The sequence below is a fragment of the Odocoileus virginianus genome, chromosome 15, assembly GCF_023699985.2.
Source record: "Odocoileus virginianus isolate 20LAN1187 ecotype Illinois chromosome 15, Ovbor_1.2, whole genome shotgun sequence".
Lineage (NCBI taxonomy): Eukaryota > Metazoa > Chordata > Mammalia > Artiodactyla > Cervidae > Odocoileus > Odocoileus virginianus.
Window position 1 is genome coordinate 12836332 of NC_069688.1, and position 20603 is coordinate 12856934.

A 20603-nucleotide genomic window follows, 5' to 3' on the forward strand; every position below is an offset into this window, starting at 1 on the left:
ACTGTGTGGAAAGTTCAGGTTTAATTTTAAACTGTATTCTGTTTTTTATGCTTCCAAAACTTCTGCTTTCCCCCTCATTCTTAACCAACTGATTAGGAAGTTATTCATCCTATTTCTACTCAAGCACTGCTTGACTTTACTTTCTTGATCCTGCTATTTCTTAATTAATGTCAATAAGAAAATAATATTAAAAAAAAAATTTCCTTGCACTCTTCCATCTTCCCTCTGCCTGCCAAACTACTGAAACATTTTGTAATCGCAGATCCCCAATACTGTAAGTCTGTTTCAGTATTCTTTTTTGAGGACTCATTTATCATTAGTCTTATGAGTGAGTGAGTGAAGGTGCTCAGTCGTGTCCAACTCTTGCGACCCCGTGGAATGTAGCCCGCCAGGCTCTTCTGTCCATGGAATTTTCCAGGCAATACTGGAGTGGGTTGCCATTTCCTTCTCCAGGGGATCTTCCCCACCCAGGGATCGAACCGGGGTCTCCCACACTGCGGGCAGGCTCCTTATTGTCTGAGCCACTAGGAAGTCCTGTGACTTATGACTTAGTACTATATTAACAACTCTTATTCACAATTAAATGCATACCACTTAAAAAAAACAACCATCCTACTATCATTTCTTCCCCTTATCAGGTTCTTTATTCTTACTACTTATTTGGCTCTCGCAAGTCTTCGTATAATTTCCCCCCCCCCACCCCCAGGGCAAACACATGACTGGGATATTTTGCAAGTCATTCACTGTCAATGATGATCCCTGGGCTGCCCTTTCAAGATGCCTCAGCTGGCTGTAAAATCTGAGTGACAACCTTTTCCTGTCGATATCTAAAGTGATGCTCTGTTGCTTTTAGCATATAGTGCTACCACTTAACTGGATACAAAGTTACTCTCCTTCTTTCATATTGATGACAACTTCTCCCTCACTCCACTCTATGCCACCCGCACACATGATATGTAGATTCCCTTCAGCTAAAGTGGTGGTGAACCTGTGACATTTAATATGTAAGCTCAGGTTATCAGAGGCCTATCTGATAGGCCCTGAAGCTGACTGTTGCTGCCACACTGCGCCTCCTCCCTTCTGTTCCACTGGCTCCATCCTGGAACACACTTTACATTCTTCACATACTCCTGGCTTTCTCACCAGGTTCCTCTTCTTTCTCCATTGTTCTGCCAGGTCCGATCCTCACCCTTCCTCTCCTCTCATTCTATACACTCTTCCTGGGTAATCTATCTCATTTACTTTGGGGCTCCACCTGTCATCTCTATCAGTGGCTCTCAAGCTCCTCCCTGAATACTGTTTCTGCAGAAGCATTCTTCCATCAGTAGCATCTCTCATCAGACAGAGCAATTCAAAACTGCAGGGACATTCTGAAATCTCAGGAGGTACATTTATAGCTTCAAGAAGCACTTGTCTGGGAACCTTTAATTGGAGACATATGTTTGCTCCATCTGTGGAGGACAGCACCCACCATCCACTGAGCTGTCCACTCCAGGGGCCTGGGGGTCACAACCACTAGACCTGAAGATACAGATGGTGTCTACAGTTCACCACATCTCACAGAGTGTCTAACTCAAAGCAGCACAACAAGTATCTGCTGAAGGAATGAATTCAATCACTAAATACTGTGGTTTCCAATTCACATCCTTTCGACTCGTCCTCTTTTCATTCGCATTGTCAGTTAATGTCACGATTACTGTCTACTGGCTACTAGTGAAGTCTCCCAGCCTCGAGTACGGCTTCTCCCAACCCATTCTTCACACCAGAGTCAGTTATTTTTTTCAGTTACAGATCAGTTCTTACCATCCCTCAACTTAAGGTCCTTTAAAATCAAACCCAAATTTCTCAACAGATACATGTTTCTAATTCTCTTGACTTTGTACATAGCATTCCTTTTACTTAGAACAACTCAGGTATCAGTGTAAAGAGAATTTCTTGATGCCTCAAAGCTGAATTAAACACTCATCTCATGTGCTCCCTGAAGTACCCTGTACTTTTCCTACTACAGTACATATACTGTATTACAACTGTGTGTTTACTTGTCTGTCTCCTCAGCTACACCATACATTTTGATATGTGGGCCAATGTCTGTTTCACTGTATCTCAATGCCCTGCACAGTGCCTGGCACAGAGAAGGCATCTGATGAGTGTCTGGTGAATGAATATCACCAGTGACCATGGGAAGTAGGTAACTTTGGAATTTCATCACAGGGACTCTGAAACCAGTGGAATCCATAAATAAATACTAAGAGGCCATAAACACCATGAAATTGTACCCAACATTTTTTTAGAGTAGTTTCTAGACTGTGTGAAGAGTCAATAATCCTAAAAACTTAAAAAATATCCCTCTTGGAGTTTATTTGGTTAGAAAGAAATCTGCTGAAGTATATTAAAAATGAACAAAAACAAAATGTAGATACATAAACACAACACACAGACACACTAATATACATACACAGAGACTGACTTAATTATATCAAGCCTTATGGTAAATCTTTTATTGGAAAGGGACAAGAATCAGAAAGTTAAGAGGGCTGTAGCAGGTATGAAGAAAACCAGACGATGCCAGAAAAAGAATTTAGAAAGATAGAACAGAGAATGAAAGGGAAATTCGGTCTCCTTTGTCATTTCATATAGGCTCCTTATGTAGCCAGCCTATGAAAGGTTAGGGCTTCATTACAAAGGAGGTCCAAGTCTGAAGATATCTGTATAGTTTTGAAAACTGCATCTTCAGCTTGCCATAATGCTGCCCAACTTCAGCATAATTCTGTCTCAGCAGTCTGTCTTTTCAGTTCTGTCCAGTGAATCTCTGTCTCGACACTGACCTTCGACAGAAGGAAAGAAAGAAAAAAGGCAGGCAGTGGCCTGGGCTCAGGAGGAATGAGACACAGGGAAAAGAGTAAGTCAAATGCGCATCACTTTTCAGGTAACCATCTTTCTCTGGCTCACTCTATTCCTCTGTCTTAGAGTAATCTTTATGTATTTCCATATTTGCAAGAATCTTGACAAGATATCATGTACTTTGATAAAGTAAGGAAATAAGTACTTAAGTTCTGAAGAAATACAGGCAGTTTTGAGAGTTGTGCTTTTTTTAAAAAATAAATGTTGACCATGGTTAGCCTCTACTCACTAAATATTTAATGAAACTAGGAAATATGATTTTTCTTTCTTTTTTGGCAGAGGGGAGGTTATTTCCATATAGCATGTAACATACTACATAGCCTGGTTTGCTTTAGAAGATGCTAACTTTTGTATCATAAGATCCTGTTACTGATTCACTAAAGTAGGACAAGTACTTCAGAGGTGGTGATAGGCTTGATTTTGAGTGTTTTAGTGCTACCCAGGCTAACTTTCACTATGGACGCCCTGTTGGGTCCTCAGTATAGCGACTTATCTTACTTACATTCAGGCTGTCTCTGGCTGTGAAACACATCTTGTTCATGTGGGAATGAAAAATGGACCCTTTCCTCATTATCATCATCTTTCATCCAAAGGAAATAAAAGCCAGAGGATGGTAAATCTGGTCAAAAAGCCTGAAAAATTTACTGACTGGTTAAGCAGCATCTAAATAATCAGGAATGGCCCACAAACCTATAGAGCAATTCATCCCCATAGTATTCATTTAACATCAGTCTACAAGAATAACTCTGATAACACAGAGACAGCAGTCTCATGAATTTTACATGTGCCTTATTTTGCGGCAGAACTCCACTGTATAAAATTGACAAAATTGTGATTGTCAAAACAACAGCTTTAAAGAACCAAGTAAGTCTTAGAGATTCTGTATTTTTCTGTCCTATTTGAGATCTTTATGTCTTAATCTACCAATAAAATATAGATTATTTTAAATCAAATTGATAACTGAGGATTGCTCTAGGTACCTTCTTGCTAAATTTATAGTGAAATGTAGCGATCAATTATTCTGGCTGGAAGCTGGGGTGACAGGGGAGGAATAGGAGAGAAAGAGGAAAAACTTCCATTTACCAAAGTCCCACCTGATAGTGTACTTATGTAATGCAAGAATCAATTTTTTAAAAATTCCAGGATTCACTTGAGAGTTGTATGAGTTTTGCCCTGTTATCTACTCTGATATCTTTTTTGACAAGGTATTGCTGTTAATGATTTATTGAAATCTGGTTTACATTCTGTTATAGGTAAGCAGAAAAACATGGTGTTGAGAACTTGTGCTTTATTTTTTCCATAGCAGTGTATGGAATTTTGAAACCCTTTCAAATGCTACTGGGACTGTTTGGAGGAAAGAGAGAAAGATGAGAATGGAAGAAAAAAAAAATTCTATAACCTCGTTCATTGCCTGCTCTACTTGCATCCTTATCCTTAATCTTGTCGAACTCACTGTGTCCTCCATCTTCTTTGGGTTTCACTGCTGCAAGAGAGACCCAGGTTAGGAAGTGACTTGAGTATGATGCCAGGATTGATGCTGACAACGAGATGAGAGCCAGAAGTGAAGGGGCTGTGAAGCCAGAACTGGAAACGAGCTGTTGGGGGTCCTCGGTATGTGGCATCTACATAACATCACACATTCCATTTACCCAAATGGGTCTGAAATTCACCAAACCAATAATACTCACCCAGAGGATAAGGGTCTACTACCATTGACACAGTATTATTTGGTACTCTTCAGCTGAAATGCACACATTATTAAGATGTTCTAACATACTACTTCTGGGAAGACTTTTTCTGGTGAAGTGTGGAATGGAAAGGGGACATGGAGCAAGATGACACAGATGGGCATCATCACCTGGGAAATCCAGCAGTTGGCTCCAACAGATGCCCACAAGGTAGTATTTACCTTGATGAGCCTTGCAGACTCTGGTACCCGATCTCACTGACTGGACCCAGGAATGCAGACTCATGCTAACAAAACTCACAAGACACTGATGTATATAAAAAAAGAAGAAGGTGACTTTATTATTTACAGTGAACAACAGAAGAATCAGGCATGCTGACTCTGCATCAGCCTGATAGTGCATTATCTCCTTGGGAAGGCAAATCACCAGACGGAAGCTTGGTGCACACGGAAGCAGAGCAAGTGGAGTTAATTATGCAGGATTCCAGTGCAAGATGGCATGAGGCTCTCAGCTCTGTACCACAGGGGGCTATCTGCCTGCCAGGCAGGCTGGATGCTTGCCTCCACCTGGCAGGTGCTATTGGTCAGACAGTCCTTGTTAGGTATCGTGACAATTTCATTAAGAGTTTTTCTTTTCTTCTGTTTTGGAGAAAGAGAAAATGCTCTCCTGAGCATTTTTCTGTTTGTGTGTTTTAAAGATGTCAGTACCATCAATTAGGTTAGTCAAATTTCTGCACCCAGAGAGTCCTTATGTCTTGTAAGATCACGTTGCCTTTCTTGACTTTAATCAGTTAGACGTTCATTTCTTAGTTTAATTTTCAGAGAGTATTTGCATTTTTCTGCTTTCTGGGATCAAGAGGGGCACCACATGGCGGACTGCACATTTGCCTACAGGTTCCACAAAGTGTCAGTTAAATTCAAATCCACCTGTATTCACTGTGCCAACTTTATACCCACTGCTGTGCCAGATACAAAATAATATTCAAAAGGAACAAGAGACTCTAAGGAAACACTGTATCTACTGGATACCTACAGTCCTAAATTCTTTTTAAAGTACATTTATTCATTCATTTTTTTACTAGCATTTATAGATCCTCTCCTATATATGAGGATTAATTAGACACAAGAAATAGAAAGATAAAAATTGTCTTGTTCCCCTTAAGAGCTTACAGTCTAGCCAAGGAATAAGACATTAAAAAAAAAAGGTACTGTGCCAAATGGTATGGAGCCTGGTGGAAGGAACACTTTTTTTAAATCTAAGGGCAGAAACAGAAGCCATCCTTTTTAATGTCTTTTTAAAATACTAAATAATAATGAATATTTTAAAAATTTAACAGTGGTTTGAAGCACAAAGTATAATAAATTTCTTTCTTGCTTCTTCCCCACCCCTATTCTATCTCTCAAGGTTCTCCTCGGTAGTTGGAGAATACTCTTTCACATCTTTTTTGTGTATATGAAACACACACATAACCTTTTGCATTCCCAAACACATATATTTTTAAATTTCTGTATTTTATCAATGTGTGGAATTTATATATTACACATTCTATTCATAGAACATAGGCACACATGCACATATACATTTATATAATGTACACACATGTGAGATCATATTATTGTTTTATAACTTGTTCTCTCACATCTAATTTTTTATTTTAAATTATAACACATATACAGAAAATTACACACAACAAAAATGCCTAGTTTAGAAAATAAATTACCCTACTGAGCTCCCACCAGGTCCATAAACAGAGGATTCTGAGTACCCCAGAAACTCTGCACCACCCCCAAATTATTATGCTAATCTTAATATTAATCATTTACTAGGTTTCTATGTAGTCTTACTACCCACAATGCAAGCAAAGTCCAAATTTGCCTGCAGTAGCAAATGCCCTCAAGGAAAAAGTAGTGTTAGTTCTGGTATTTCATTCTTTTTGATGCAACAGTAAATGGAATTGCTTCTTGAATGTCTCTTTCTGATCTTTTGTTGTTAATGTATAGAAATGCAACAGATTTCTGTGTATTAATTTTGGAACCTGCGACTTTACCAAGTTCACTGATGAGTGCTAGCAGTTTCCTGGTAGCAGCTTTAGGATCTTCTATGTATAGTCATGTCATCTGCAAACAGTGACAGCTTAACTTCTTCTTTTCCAATTCGGATTCCCTTTACTTCTTTTTCTTCTCTGACTGCTGTAGCTAGGACTTCCAAAACTATGTTGAACAAAAGTGGTGAGAGTGGACATCCTTGTTTTGTTCCTGATCTTAGAGGGAATGGTTTCAGCTTTTCACCATGGAGTATGATGCTAGCTGTAGGTTTGTCATATATGGCCTTTATTATATTGGAAATATGCACCTCTATGCCCACTTTCTGGAGGTTTTTTTTTTTAATCATAAATGGGTGCTGAATTTTGTCAAAAGGTTTTTCTGTCTAAGCTTCTTTGAACTCTTGCTTTTCCTTACAGTTCCTTAGAGTTTTAGGACTTTGCTCCTCTGAGGATGTGTTCTTGTATATATTCAACAACTTCAATAATTTTCGGCAAGAAAATTATTCAAATAACTTAATCAGCCATATTTCCAGTAACAAACATTGGTGACACTTCTCAATCTCTTCCTGCGTTACAATTCTAAGGATAAACACAGATTCTGATCTGCTAGATCCTGACCCCTTAGGGGTTGTGAGAAATAAACGTCTTTGATCTCCCACAGCATGAAGAGCGAAATATGCAATAGATGCACAAAGAGTAAAGAATAAGTGAATGGAAAAGAGAAGGAATATGTAATTATCCTGCCCTTGAGGAGTTTCCATTTTCCTTCTGTGAAGGAAGATGAGATATATACGTATAAAACAATTTGACACAATAGAGAGACATGTTTAAATGAAATCACTTATATTTACTGACATGGACAGATTTCCAAGATACATCATCAAATGGAAAAAGAAAACTATAAGATGGTGTATGTGTGTAAAATATATCTAAATCTATAGCTATCTCCATGTGTATAAACATGTATGTGTGTACTATGTGCCATGTATATTCTTGCTCTTATGCAGAAATATGACAGTAAAGACACATAACAGTGGTTATCTCTGCAGACTGGAATTGGGAAGCCAGGAGCAATCTTTTCACTTTCAAATATCCTATGTAATAATTTTACATGAAGCATATATTACTTTTATAGTTAGGGGGAAATTTTCAAATTATATTCAAGGGCAAATATACCTGACACAGGAAATCAAGAACTAAAAATAGGCCAGAAACCAGACCTCAATAAGATGGTTATTTTGAGACATTAGTCTGCCATCTTCTCAGTATGTCAGCTTTCCAAATAAAGTCATACTTCTTCCCTCAAAACATAAAAATAGCCAGGAAGACAGATATTACTGGGGAAGGCTTATTTGAAAAGGTAGGACTTGAAATGAGTCCCACAAGATTGGCAGAGCTTAAGTTAGAGAAGAGGAATGGGGGGGAAGTGGCCTTGATGAATGAGAGTTGTGCCATGATCAGACAGCAGGGAGTTAGAATGGCACCCAGAGAGGCCATATGGAAGTGCATTCACCTGGCTAAAATTAACTCCAGTTTACACTGAGAGGCAGGATTAAACGGACATAGAGTCAGGGTCTAAAATGGAGAAATGTCATCAATATTGAATTTATAATTGGGCTGATGGGAAATAAGTCAGTACAAGACAATACTCGTCAAATGGAGTAGTTTGTGCAGAATGAGATCAAATGAGAAAAAACCCTGGTGATTCACAGAGTTAGAATAGTAACAATTGGTTTTCACTAAGTTGAGAAATGCACAGTTTTGGACTATTCAATTGCTGCAGTGGGTAAAACTTAGCAATACCTTGTTCAAAATTAAAAAAGTCTCTACATTTGACTTTAAGGAAGAAAAATTCTAAATAAGTAAAATTTGACAGAATTAAGTATCTTTAGGGTTTCAAATTACTTGGATCTATATATTTATCACAGTAAGGCCCAAATCACAAAATTATGAAAACCAAAAAAAGATTACTATAAATTAATAATACACATGATGCTTAAAAATTTTTTCTTCCAAGTAGATTTTAACTTCTGAGTGACATATTACAGCCTGGGGCTATAGTCTTAAAGTGGAGTTTATTATAGTTTTACAGTATTTCAAAAGTTTCAGTCAGATATTTTTTCTTGCCTAGCTAGAGGTCAAAAGCTTAAGGATTCTTACATGATAGAAAACAAACTTCAAAAAGCTTTAAAAGTGACCTGTCATGCTTCAGACTCTTTACTTTTCTGTAAGGTCACATTTCTGAGGAAGATGACAGAGTTGGTGATTGTGTAACTAAGCCTCCAGAACTACTTACGACTCTGGAATGTGATCATTGTTTTGCAATGGAGTTGGTCACCATCATATGAAAATCTTGGGAAATAAAATATCTTGTTTACCTGCTAGTTCCTGTCATAGAAGAGCTCATTCACACACAGCGCTGTATTACTTTAGTCTAAATTCCCAACCTACATTGCTTGGCACTATGACTCTATCTTAAAAAAGAATGTTAAGAATATTTCTACATACTTGAAAAGGTAAGCAAAAGAGGGAAGAGGGTCGGGGGAGAGAGAGGAGTGGGAGAGAAGAAAAGAAACGCTTCACAGTAACAAGGGAAGCAGGAGATAGGAGAGGACGCAGATGAAACAAAATTGGCTCTAAGTTGCTGCCTGTCGGTAGAAGGTGGAGCTGAGTACACAGCAGTCCATCTTATACTGTGTCTACTTTGTATGTTCTATAATTAACTGTTCCATAATTTAAAAAGCAAAAATGAAAAAGAAAAAGCACATACTTAATTTTTCAAGACTGTCTCCTAACTTGTAACCTAAAAAGGGATAATACAGTACTATTAATAGTACTGCAATAAATATGTTATCTTTAGAATACTGATTTAAGAGTTTCAGAGTTTCTGAAGCTTATCTGCCCAGCAACAATAACAAAGTTTATGCTGGATGATAATCCTTATTCTGCACATCATCCTTACAATAAAGCACTTTCACATCCATATCTCAACCACTTTAAACATGAACACTGTGAGATCTGGTGGGTGACATTCTAATTTAGGAAAAATATGAGGTTCAGAGAAGTTAAGTAGATTTCAGTTCTTTCATTCATTCCACAAACACTAAACATCTACTGTTACGCAGATCTATTCCAGCTATCAGAAATTAACAGACAAAGAAAATGTGATTCCTTTTTTCAAGAGGTGCATAGTCTAGCAGAGGGGATGGATTTAGAAAACAATTACATGATGATATGGTTTATACTGCAACAAAGTGTTTTTCAAAAAAAATCTTTTAACTATGACCTAAAGTAAGAAATACATTTTATACTGCAACCCAGGATAAACAAACAAGTCTAAGCGAAACAGAAGTTTTATGAAACATGACTCTTTCCATACACGGTTCACTCTATGGTATTTTCTAATCTACCCTATTCTGTATTTTTTCTTTTTTTAATAAAATGCTGGTCACAACCTTTTACAATTGGGTTGCTGTTTACAACATCTCGTTATTCACTAGTGGGTGTGACCTACAGTGTGCAAAAGTGTCAGGATGAGTATGATCGGAGTTCTGTGGCAACACAAAAAGAAATACAGACTGTTTCAGGGAATGAGAAAGGTCTGGAAGAGGTCAGTCTCTGAGTACTTATAATACTAAAATGGCAGAACCAGAAGAAAGGTCTTAAGAGACTTTTTGCTCTTGGAATTATTATACTGTTGCACGCTGGCCAAAGACACGGCAGCGACAGACTGTGAACTCACTGAAAAGCTACCGAAACAAGTTGTTTTCCTGAAGGGATATCAGCAATCATTTGTTCATATTTACTAACTCTCCACTATGTGGCACAGCACTTCCTGTCTACTGGCTCATCCTGCTACTACCTGTAAGACAACTATAAACATCCTGAGACTACGAGGTTTACTCTATGACTAACAGTCCCAAATATTTGTTTTCTCAAAATTTCTCTGGAAGACGTAAAAACAAGAGATTAGGCTAATATGTGTTAGATGTAAAATCAGATACTGTAATTTTTATCAACCACTGATCTAATCTGTGATTTTGTTCAAGGCCTTAATCTTCTATTTCAGCCTCAAAAGCTCGCTGTCCATGCAGCCAGTCGTGTCCAGGGCGCACGGAACAGAAGGGCCAGCATTCATAACTTACGCCGCTGCCCCCTGCCGTCGAAGCGAGAGAGGGGCGGCAAGATTACAGAGACCCGTGGATTTGACTGTGCTTTGTCATTTTGTCCAACAGGAAGGTTTCCATTTTCAGGTACTTGTTCTGAGAATCTATTTTGCACGAAAGACTCATTTTGTGAACCTGACATAGTTCTTTGGGCCTTTTATCCAGTAAGCAATAAAACAGAAAAGGTGCTTTTCCACATCAGCATGTGCTCAACTTACAATAGTGCTACTATTCCTTGGGCATTCAATAAATATTCATCAAGGATACGGATACTGACACTGAACAGAAAATAGACAAAAGGAAGAAAGTTAATTGGACTTCATGAAATACAGAGGAACTACAGCTGTTTCTCATCCCTACTTCCCCAAAGGGAAACATGGTTTGAATATTAAGATAAAAGATTCTGTGGGCTGAAGTACCCTTAATTAAAATAAAATAAAATCAAACCGAAAATAAAAACAAACCAAAAAACATCAACCAGCATTTGTGTCTTTAATCATATAATTGTAGGGTCTTGGTAAATTCAAAGTATTCTGGGTTAGGCTTTATAGGTATTAGCTCAGTAAGGGAGGGTTGGCCAGAAGGAAATGAAAATTATAGTTTTGAGAAAGTCACTGAAAAACATAAGCCATTTGTAAGACACTCTGAGCTTTGGAGAATCTCTTGCTTTGGAAGACCTGTTTAGGGCCGATACCTCTGAATATTCTAAGAAGTCTAAACAGGTGAATGAACTACAATCTAAAAGACCTTCATGTTTTAGGCTATACAAAGATTTATTTTAAGAATACTCACTCTTTAATTTAGACCGCCAAGTATAACATTTTCAAAATGCTGTAAATATTTAGTTGAGAATCAAATGATAAAACATTAAAACAATCAGCCACCAACATAAACTTGGTATTGTTTTCCTTCCACAATCTTTAGGACTCACTTCCAACTTTCTATGAAGCATCTTCAAAAGACTGCACTGTTTCAGTTATCTTGGACCCATCATGTCCAAAACCAACTCTAATTCAATTCTACTCTTTTTTCTTGCCAACCTCCCAGAACACCCATTCTTCTTCATTAATTCCAGTAATCCCTAAAATGATATTCACAGGAAAAATCCACAGGAGAAGGGATTAAATATGAAAACCTTCATATTGGATTCAAACTCAAAAGTATTTATTAAGGGTATGTGATTTTTACTTTTTCTATTTCACATTCAGTGCTCCCATTTCATTTAGTTTATGTTTTCCAATTTCTCTGTCTCTTTTTGTTGTTGTTGTTCTTTTTCAAGCCTTTATCAAGCCAAGGTAAAAAGCTTTTGTATACATATATGTATACAGTATGTATAATATGCATATTTTAGAAAATGTATGAATTTTTGCCTAGCTAAAAAAATTATGACATTTTGATTCCACTTGTTTGACTTATCATGAACAGAATGCTAGACTTCTTTCTAATTTATATTCACTCAAAACTTTTATATAGCTTCATGTATTTTGGCATCTAGCATTACTGCTAAATGTCTAGAAAATTTATCATCTTGGTGATTATAGAAGTTCTTTCTGAATGAGGAGTGAAACTTCTAATTCAATTCTGAGAATATAAAGAAATACTATGTTGTAAAAAAAAAAAAAACAGGAAATTAACAAGTGATACAGTATCATTGAAGTATAGATTTTGTTCAAATTTCACAAAATTTTACACTAGTGTCTATTATTAGTTTTCATATGATATTCAAGACTCCACATTGTATTTAACTGCATTAAGCAGCTTCAGCTGTATGCAACAAATTCTGGTAAATTCCCTTTTCATTTTTATTCTATTATAAATACTTTCTAATTACACAACCATATAATCATCATTGAAAAGTGAACATTTAATTTCCAAATACATGGGGTTTTGTAAGGGAAAAAAGAGTACGTGATTTTTCAGAAGTCAGGAAGACTAACCTAGACGTCCTAACCGCCTGCAGACTGTCGGTCTCCTAAGGGCTCCCGTTCTACGCCTCTCCCACCTCCTCTTCTTCCAGTCCTGCCACTTCCGCAGGAGCTCAGCTTCTCCATGCCCTACTCTGATTTCTGCAAGAGTCTTCCATCTTGTCTCATTTCTTGCAATATCATTTTTCAATTCTTCTTTGCTCTGCCACTAGAAGTACCTTCATTAGTCAGATAATATCACTCATACAAAAAAAAAAAAAAAAGGATATCAAAGGGGCAAGGGGGGTGGTGGTGGGATGAATTGGAAGATTGGGATTGACACATACACACTACTGCTACTATGTATAAAACAGATCACTAATGAGAACCTACCCTATGGCACAAGGAACTCTACTTGGGGCTCTATGGTAACCTGAGTGGGAAGGAAATCCAAAAAAGAGGGGATCCATGTATATGTAGGGCTGGGTCACTCTTCTGTAGAGCAGACACTAACACAACACTATAAAGCAACTATACTCCATTAAAAAAAAACAAAGGCACAACCTACACAAAAATCCAAACATGAACGTGGTTTTTACAACTCTCTACACTTGTAGTGGGGAAAAAAGCATGACCTTCAGGCCTAGGTTTGAGTTTTGGTCCTGCCTCTCATAAAGCTTTGTGATTTTGGGGGAAATCACTTAGGCTTCTTGAGCTTTTTATTTCCATCTTCCAAAGTGGTGATATTAATAGCTCACAAAATTGTTACATAAATCAAATGAGATCATCAATGAATGAGAAGGAACGTAGCACAGAGTCAGACACACACTACCAGTGAAGTTGCTCCGTCGTGTCCGACTCTTTGTGACCCCACAGACTGTAGCCTACCAGGCTCCTCCATCCATGGAATTTTTCAGGCAAGAGCACTGGAGTGGGTTGCCATTCTCTTCTCCAGGGGATCTTCTTGACCTAGGGATTGAACCCAGGTCTCCCGCATTGCAGGCAGACGCTTTACCATCTGAGCCACCAGACACACACTAATCAATCATCAATTGTTTGATCCCTTCTTGCTCTAGGTTTGATGCTACTACTGCCCTCTGTCTCACTCCCATTACACTTGACCCCATGACCCTGGCACATAAAACACCAGCCCATCTGGGAGACATGACTGCCTCAAATGTGACACGTGCTCTCAGCTCTCTGTGGTTCTGTGTTTTATGCCCTTGCTTCACATGTCCTTCAACTGCCATCTCAAATGAAATGCTACCCATGCCTCAAGGCCCAGCTCAAATGTCAGCTCTTCCAGGGAGTCTTCTACCAACCAGAATTAACCACTTTTCCTTCGTGTTCTCCATGCGCACTGCTTACAGCTTTATTTTTGTATTTATTTCTGTTATAACATTACTACTATATTTGTATTAAATATAAAATTATGCTTATCTGTGTTACCTGTGTGAATTACAAGCTTCTTGAAGGCAGAAAGCATGCTTCTTCTCTTAATTCTCAGCAACTAGCACCTTGTACTGGGAGGGATTTAATAAAGGTCTGCTGGTTGAATAAATGTATCAAAACATTTTCAAAATGAATAAATTTTTACCAGAACAAAACACCAATCACTTGTTTCAACTTCTGAAGTAATTTTTAGAAAACAACTTCTACTTGAAAAATATACTACTAATCCTTCCAATATGTAAATTTAAAATAACAAAGAATTGACCTGAAAATGGTAAATTTTTGATATTTCAGACTCAGTGCAAAGAAAAAGATATTATTTTTAAACTATTAAACTGATAAAATCAATTATCATCCACTGACAGACTACTCGTGAGTGAATATTAATAGAGAGTAATGACTCAAAGAGGAAAATCATGCTACCTAAATGGAATATTAGATATCAATTTAAAATCATATTTTCAGATACATTATGAACTCGCACTATAGTGAGGGAAATAATCAGAACACAAAACTGATTCCAATCTTGCAAGGATATGTTTTATAAGAAAAACAGACTATGGAAATATAGAAGCCATTACTATGTGGTGGGATTAGAGGTGATTTTTATCTTTTGTCTTTTGTGTTATTTGAATTTTCTATGACATAAACGTTTGCATAGTTAGAAAAGTAATCTTAAAAAGGATTAATATCAAGAAATTCTAATTAAAGCTTAACCTGATTTGCAAATACTAAAGAAGTTTTATGAGCCCAGTAAAAGACGTTCTGATTTTTAATATTAACTGCAATATATTTGTGTAGACATCGTTCGACACCAAGTGTTAATGCTACAGTTTAGAAGAAGATGTTAATAAAAGCTTTCCTGAATTCTAGATAGAGTAAGTAAACCTTTGACTAGTTATTCAGCAGGCAGCAAAGCACCAGCTCTGGAGGGGCAGAGACTGAACTGGCATCCAGGTCAGCTGCTTGTCAGCTGTGTGACTTGCCCTGTCTGAGCAGCACAGATGTGGGGAAACCCCCACGCTCCCTCGCTGTTCTCTACAGGACCAGTGAGGATGCGGTTAACAAGAACCCCACCCCAATGTCCAGGACACGGCAGGTCCTCTGCTATCTTCTGTCTCAGATCTGGAGACTGTCCAAGCTTTTTGGAAGATGGAAAAAGATGAGCACAGGGTTTCATTCTAACTTGAAGGGAACCTGAAAGGCTGGTTACGCTTGCTGGGTCGTCAAGGCTGATTCTAAGAAAACAGATCCTAAGTGATTCCAGGTGGACCCCTCTGCAGAGCGGGGCAGGGCCGCTAACGGGAAGCTGACGGAGGTGCATGAGTGGGCTGGAGACGGGATTGAGAGGACACAGACAGGTGAGGCATGAGGATGAGAGAACGAGTCTCGGAGGGCAGAGCCATCGAAGGGGCAGGGAAAAGAGGAAGCTAAGGAGAAAGCAGAAACAACCAGATTGTTGAACAGGGAGCAGCAAGTGGGGAGAAAGTTGTCTCTTCCTCTCCACTGTCTTCCTCCCCAAAGTTTCTCCCCGATTTGTGTCTATTCCTCTGCTTCTCCCTCTTTTCTACGTACCCACTCCAACTCCACTTCCAAAACCATACTCTTATTCTCAAGATTCATCCCCACTCCCTCTCCAACAAGTGGCATTCCTTTCTCCAGAAGTCAGAAGTGAAAACCTAGGAAAACACTAATGAGAGTTGCCTGCAATGCCTAAACTGGCTTCCCAAACCCTCAAGATCCCCCAAGCGTCGAGGGTAAGATCTAGAACTGATTTGAGCTGCAGGCATTGGTCACGATCGAGGGGACACAGCACAGAGCAGCTGCTCACCTCTCAATCCTCTGTTCCCAGCCACCCCATGTCCTCATTTGCACTATCTTCAATTACAATGGACGCACTGTCTGCAATTACAAAAGACCCACGTGAATGTCCCATGATTAGAATTTACCATCTGATAATTGTATGGTCACCTTCCCTTCCTGGCAAATTTATAAAATGTTATTTTAAAACGTCAGGATTGGACATGTTTAAAAGAAAGAGCACACAGAGACTGCGTCACAAGAATATTTAGTCAAAAATTATAATGAGTCTGGGGTAGGACTGCCTTTATTTCCCAAGTACAGCATCTTACCTCCCAATATATCAGTTTAATGTGCCAAGGAAAAGCTCTGGACGAAATGCTTGATTCTGGTTGTCTTGAAGGAAGTTTATGTATTCTTTTTTACAAATAAATATAAAGGTTGTATTGAATCAAAGGTGCCAATAAAGTGCTACATAGGTGGGTGCTGAGTGGGGGCAACTTGGACAGAAGGATATACTTGGATTAAAAACTAACAACTCTATTAAAAAAATCATCTTTTGGAAATCATCACTTGAAGAATAAGAAAACGCTAATACTGTACTAGGAAATGCATTCAACCTCAAGTTAAAGTGTGTTATTTTATACCCTGCCAAAAAAATACAATAATTTGTTTACAACTGCCAAAAGCAGTGCTGCCTTGAAGTGAAAACTCAAGCATCCGTGCAAACAACTCTGTTCAGCAAATAAGTGTAATCTGCTCCCAATGTTAAGAGAACACTTTCCTGTAAAAATAAACTGAGAAATAAAAAAGGGAGCATCTTACTAAATAAAAACAAAAGTGCCCAAATGCACAATACGAACAAATAAACTATCAGGACCTCCCTGGAGAAGATTCTTCACTCACTGTACCTTTAGACCCTGCATCGCAGGGAGATGCTGGCGAAAGACTGGATGTGGGAACAGGGTGAACTCTTCCTCCCCTTCTGAAGCTCTCAGGAACTTGGACGAAGCCAAGGAAGAAACAAGAGCTGTGGGGCTCTGAATAACCGTCTAATAGTGTTGACCATAAAAAAAATAATCGGAGGGTTTGAAGTGAATGGAGTTGAAAGGGCAAGAAACAGGATGTCAGAGAGCTTGAAAGAGCCACAGGGTGAGAAGTGGCATTGCCTCCCGCTGGAGGAAGAGGCCTCACTGTCAGCCAGGCTGTTTCCAGGCGCTGCCCCGCCGCACCTCTCTGGGTGGCAGAACCCAGCTCTGGTTTAAGAGCTGGACTTTGTCTCTGAGGTAATGCAAAAAAACATGAAGTTTTCAGACTCAGCTCCTTTTAGGGATCAGCACACATGGCCTAACATATGCTGCATATGCGATGGGTCTCTCTCAAAGATGTAGCCCAGTTAAGAGGCCACTTAATTTCAGCAACAGAATTCCAAAATCAATTTTAAAAAAACCTCATGTCTCACAAAAGAGATCATATTATCACTGGTGTGTTGACTTCCTCTTTTTCTCCTACTTTTAAAGAGTTCTTTCTTTTTCCTCAACAAAGGCAGTCACCAAAGGGCAGTTGACGTAAGGGCTAAGGGCATGGACTCTGCAGCCAGATTCTGGGTTTGAATCATGAATATGAAGTTGGGCGAGTTGCTCAACTTCTGTGAGGCTCCATATCCCCTTCTGTAAAATGGATATGATACCACTACCCAGCTCACAGCACCTTGAACAGAGCTGGCTACACGGGAAGTGCTTAAAGAAGGGCAATGATTGTCACTGTGTCTTTTTTTTTTTTTAAGTTAACTGCAAGGTAACAAAATCCTTGTAACCAAATCTAAAAGCAAAGAAAGAAAGAAAATATGACTAATGTATTCAATAACTTGCCTTTCCAAGTTAAGAATATACTTCTTGAAGACTTACTAATTTTTTGTCTCAAATATCTCACAGTTTCTCGCATATAATAAGAGTTCATAAATGTTTGAGTACAGGAATGAATGAAAGGAAAAGAACAAAGCTTTGTGGATCAAATAAGGCTGTAATATTTGCCGCATAAATAAATTCAGATTTAATGAGTTTTTACTAAGTGCCTACTTTGTGCTAGACCCTGTGTGAAGTCTTTATGTTGTTTTAATTAATACATTTCTATGGACAAAGCACATCTACGTAACTGCATAACAGAGTGGCTACTGGGCTATGCTGAGACTCATTTAGAACAGGCCCCCTCAGTTTGCAACCCAGAAAAGGCTGGTTAACTAAAACTTGTTGAGTTAATTTTCAAGCCATACAAACTACTAACTCATTTATATGCAGCCAAAATGCAGCAGCAGAGAGACCACATGACTGAGACATAAGTGAAGGCTATACCTGAACTGGCATCCTCTCTTCTAGATCTACAGCAGGGTGATGGTACCCCTTTGGAGGTACAGAAAACACCTTGGGATATTTTTAGCACCCAGCAGGCCCAAATCAGAAAGCCCAGCTTTACAGGATCTCTTTAACCACAGAACAAGGAACCACATATTACATTCACGATTTGGCAGCAACTCAATTTCCAAATGTTAGTTCTTCATGAAACCAACCTATATCTCAGGGAAACTTCACAACCGATCTCAGCTCTTCTACTTTTTATTTTACTGGGAAGAAAATTCTAAGCCAGCATAAATGAATAAGTGGATTTCAGTCTTATGAAAGGGCTTTTTGGGTGTGGTCGAGATAGCTAACTTTGAAAACTTAGCAACACAGGATACAGTATGAGTAAGTCCTTTCCTTTTTTTTTAATCATGATGCTAACTCACCAGATCCTTCTGAAAGAGTCCTTTTATTAATTTCAATGAAGTCAAGCAGAGAACAAGTTGTAATATGAAACAGCATTTATGCAACTATGTTGAAATTCTCTGCCAGAGTTACATCTCTTCATGTAAGAATTTTATGGTAAAACAATTTCAAAATAATATCAAGCATTAGTTTAGGCTCATTTTGGTTTTAGGCTGTCTTTCTATACAAATCACTGAATTCTGCAAAATGATAATGCCCTTAAATAGGGAAAAAAAAAAAAAGAAATCCTCTTCCTCCACAGTTCATATCATAATAAAAGAGCTGAAACTAAGCCTCAATTGAAATTATATTGTTAGGCAACTCCAGAAACTAAACACAAAAACATGTTAAAGTAAAGATTGCAACATCAAGGGAAAACCATCCTCATATATGCACTTTTAGATTCCTAGCTGTTTCTGACCCCAGCCCAGATGAGATCAGCTGGAACCTTCAGAGGTTTTCCTGCAGTCAGCCAACAAGCCACTCACTCCTTCCTCAACCACAGGGGTTACCCAGGGAAAGACACGCAAGGCATTTAAAGGGCCAATAGAAATCTTGTGGGTGGGTTTTGTCTGCCTTTCAAAACCAATGAACGTCCCATTATATAACCTTTAATAATAAGAGAGAAGTTTACCGTCACACACCCAACTAAACCCCAGGCAAGCTATGCTGCATGCCTCATTGTACTTTTTTTTTAAAGAAGTGGTAAGAAAAAGTAAAAGAAAAAGCTTTCTGAATGGCACAATCCATCATGTCAGGTAACGTTGGAAAATTAATGAATCGGACTTGGTAGTAAAGCTTAGGCTTGTTTTTTGCAGTGGGTTTCATGGCAGTCTGAAGTTTTTGATCAGAAAAGCCCAAGCATCTAAAACAAAATCTCCATGACATCTGATTAATTCTTTATAAAATAAAGTAAGTCCTTAACCACAGGAGAATTCTGAGAATCTGGCTTTTCCAGAAAGCCCAAGAAAAATACTTTAGTTTCACCATTCTCAAATTCATTTGACTTTGAAACAAAATAAACATATTACTCTATTTAATATCTTGCACAAGCGAATTCACAAGAATGAAATGTGTTCAGAGTTCCTAGAAAAAATGTAGCAATACAGGCTGCCAACTCGTTCAATGTCAAGCTCTAGGCAGTATAGCCCCACTAGCAGTAAATGACTCACAGTGAGTCACGCTTAAGCTATTTTTGCTTTTAAAGTACTGCCAGGCACTGTGTTAATATTCAACCCAGAGTAAATTTAGCCCAACAAGAAAACAAGTGTTTCCATGGTTGCTTCTTCACAGTGTTTATGGTATATATGCAGCCATTAGGCACAGGAATCTAGCCAGATAAATTAAATAGAAATGATCATCTTTCATTTATATCCAAGCTTTGGAACACTGGAAACACTAAATGCAACTTATTCTTTCATCTCCTTTTGACTGTCTGCCCCTCCAGACCCCAAATAGCAACTACATAGAGAGGATCCTATTAATGATTCATATAAAAGTTTGTACTATTAAAGTACCTTTAGTGGATTGTTGTTCATGGATTTTATTTGGCTTTGTATTAAGAATCACAAACTGCTGATGGTGCAGACACAAGGAACTAACGTGCTTAAAAAGTATCCAGCAAAACCAGCAGGAAATGTGGACTACAATTACTAAATGAATCATTACACAGTATCATACCCAGTGAATGGTCAGAGTCTGGGAATATAAACACTCACAGGGTATCTAAAGAATATTAGTTGTTCTAATTCAAAAAGATATATACACACCAATATTCACAGCAGCACTACTAACAACAGTCAAAATATGGAAGCAACCTAAGTGTCCATCAACAGATGAATGGATGA

The 20603-nt window shown here is 38.2% G+C and overlaps 1 protein-coding gene across 5 annotated transcripts in view; it reads right to left on the reverse strand.

Moving 5' to 3' along the window:
* The window catches only part of NSMCE2 (NSE2 (MMS21) homolog, SMC5-SMC6 complex SUMO ligase), a 231202-nt gene that overhangs the window by 108576 nt on the left and 102023 nt on the right, over positions 1–20603 (reverse strand). For 3 of the 5 annotated variants that reach the window (XM_070477024.1, XM_070477021.1, XM_070477025.1), the window contains one exon: positions 4301–4384. The exons of 1 other annotated variant lie outside the window; for it this stretch is intronic. In XM_070477024.1, the coding sequence (XP_070333125.1) occupies positions 4301–4384 (84 nt within the window). The remainder of the gene's footprint in view (positions 1–4300; positions 4385–20603) is intronic. One more of the 5 variants, XM_070477022.1, reaches the window with a different exon arrangement.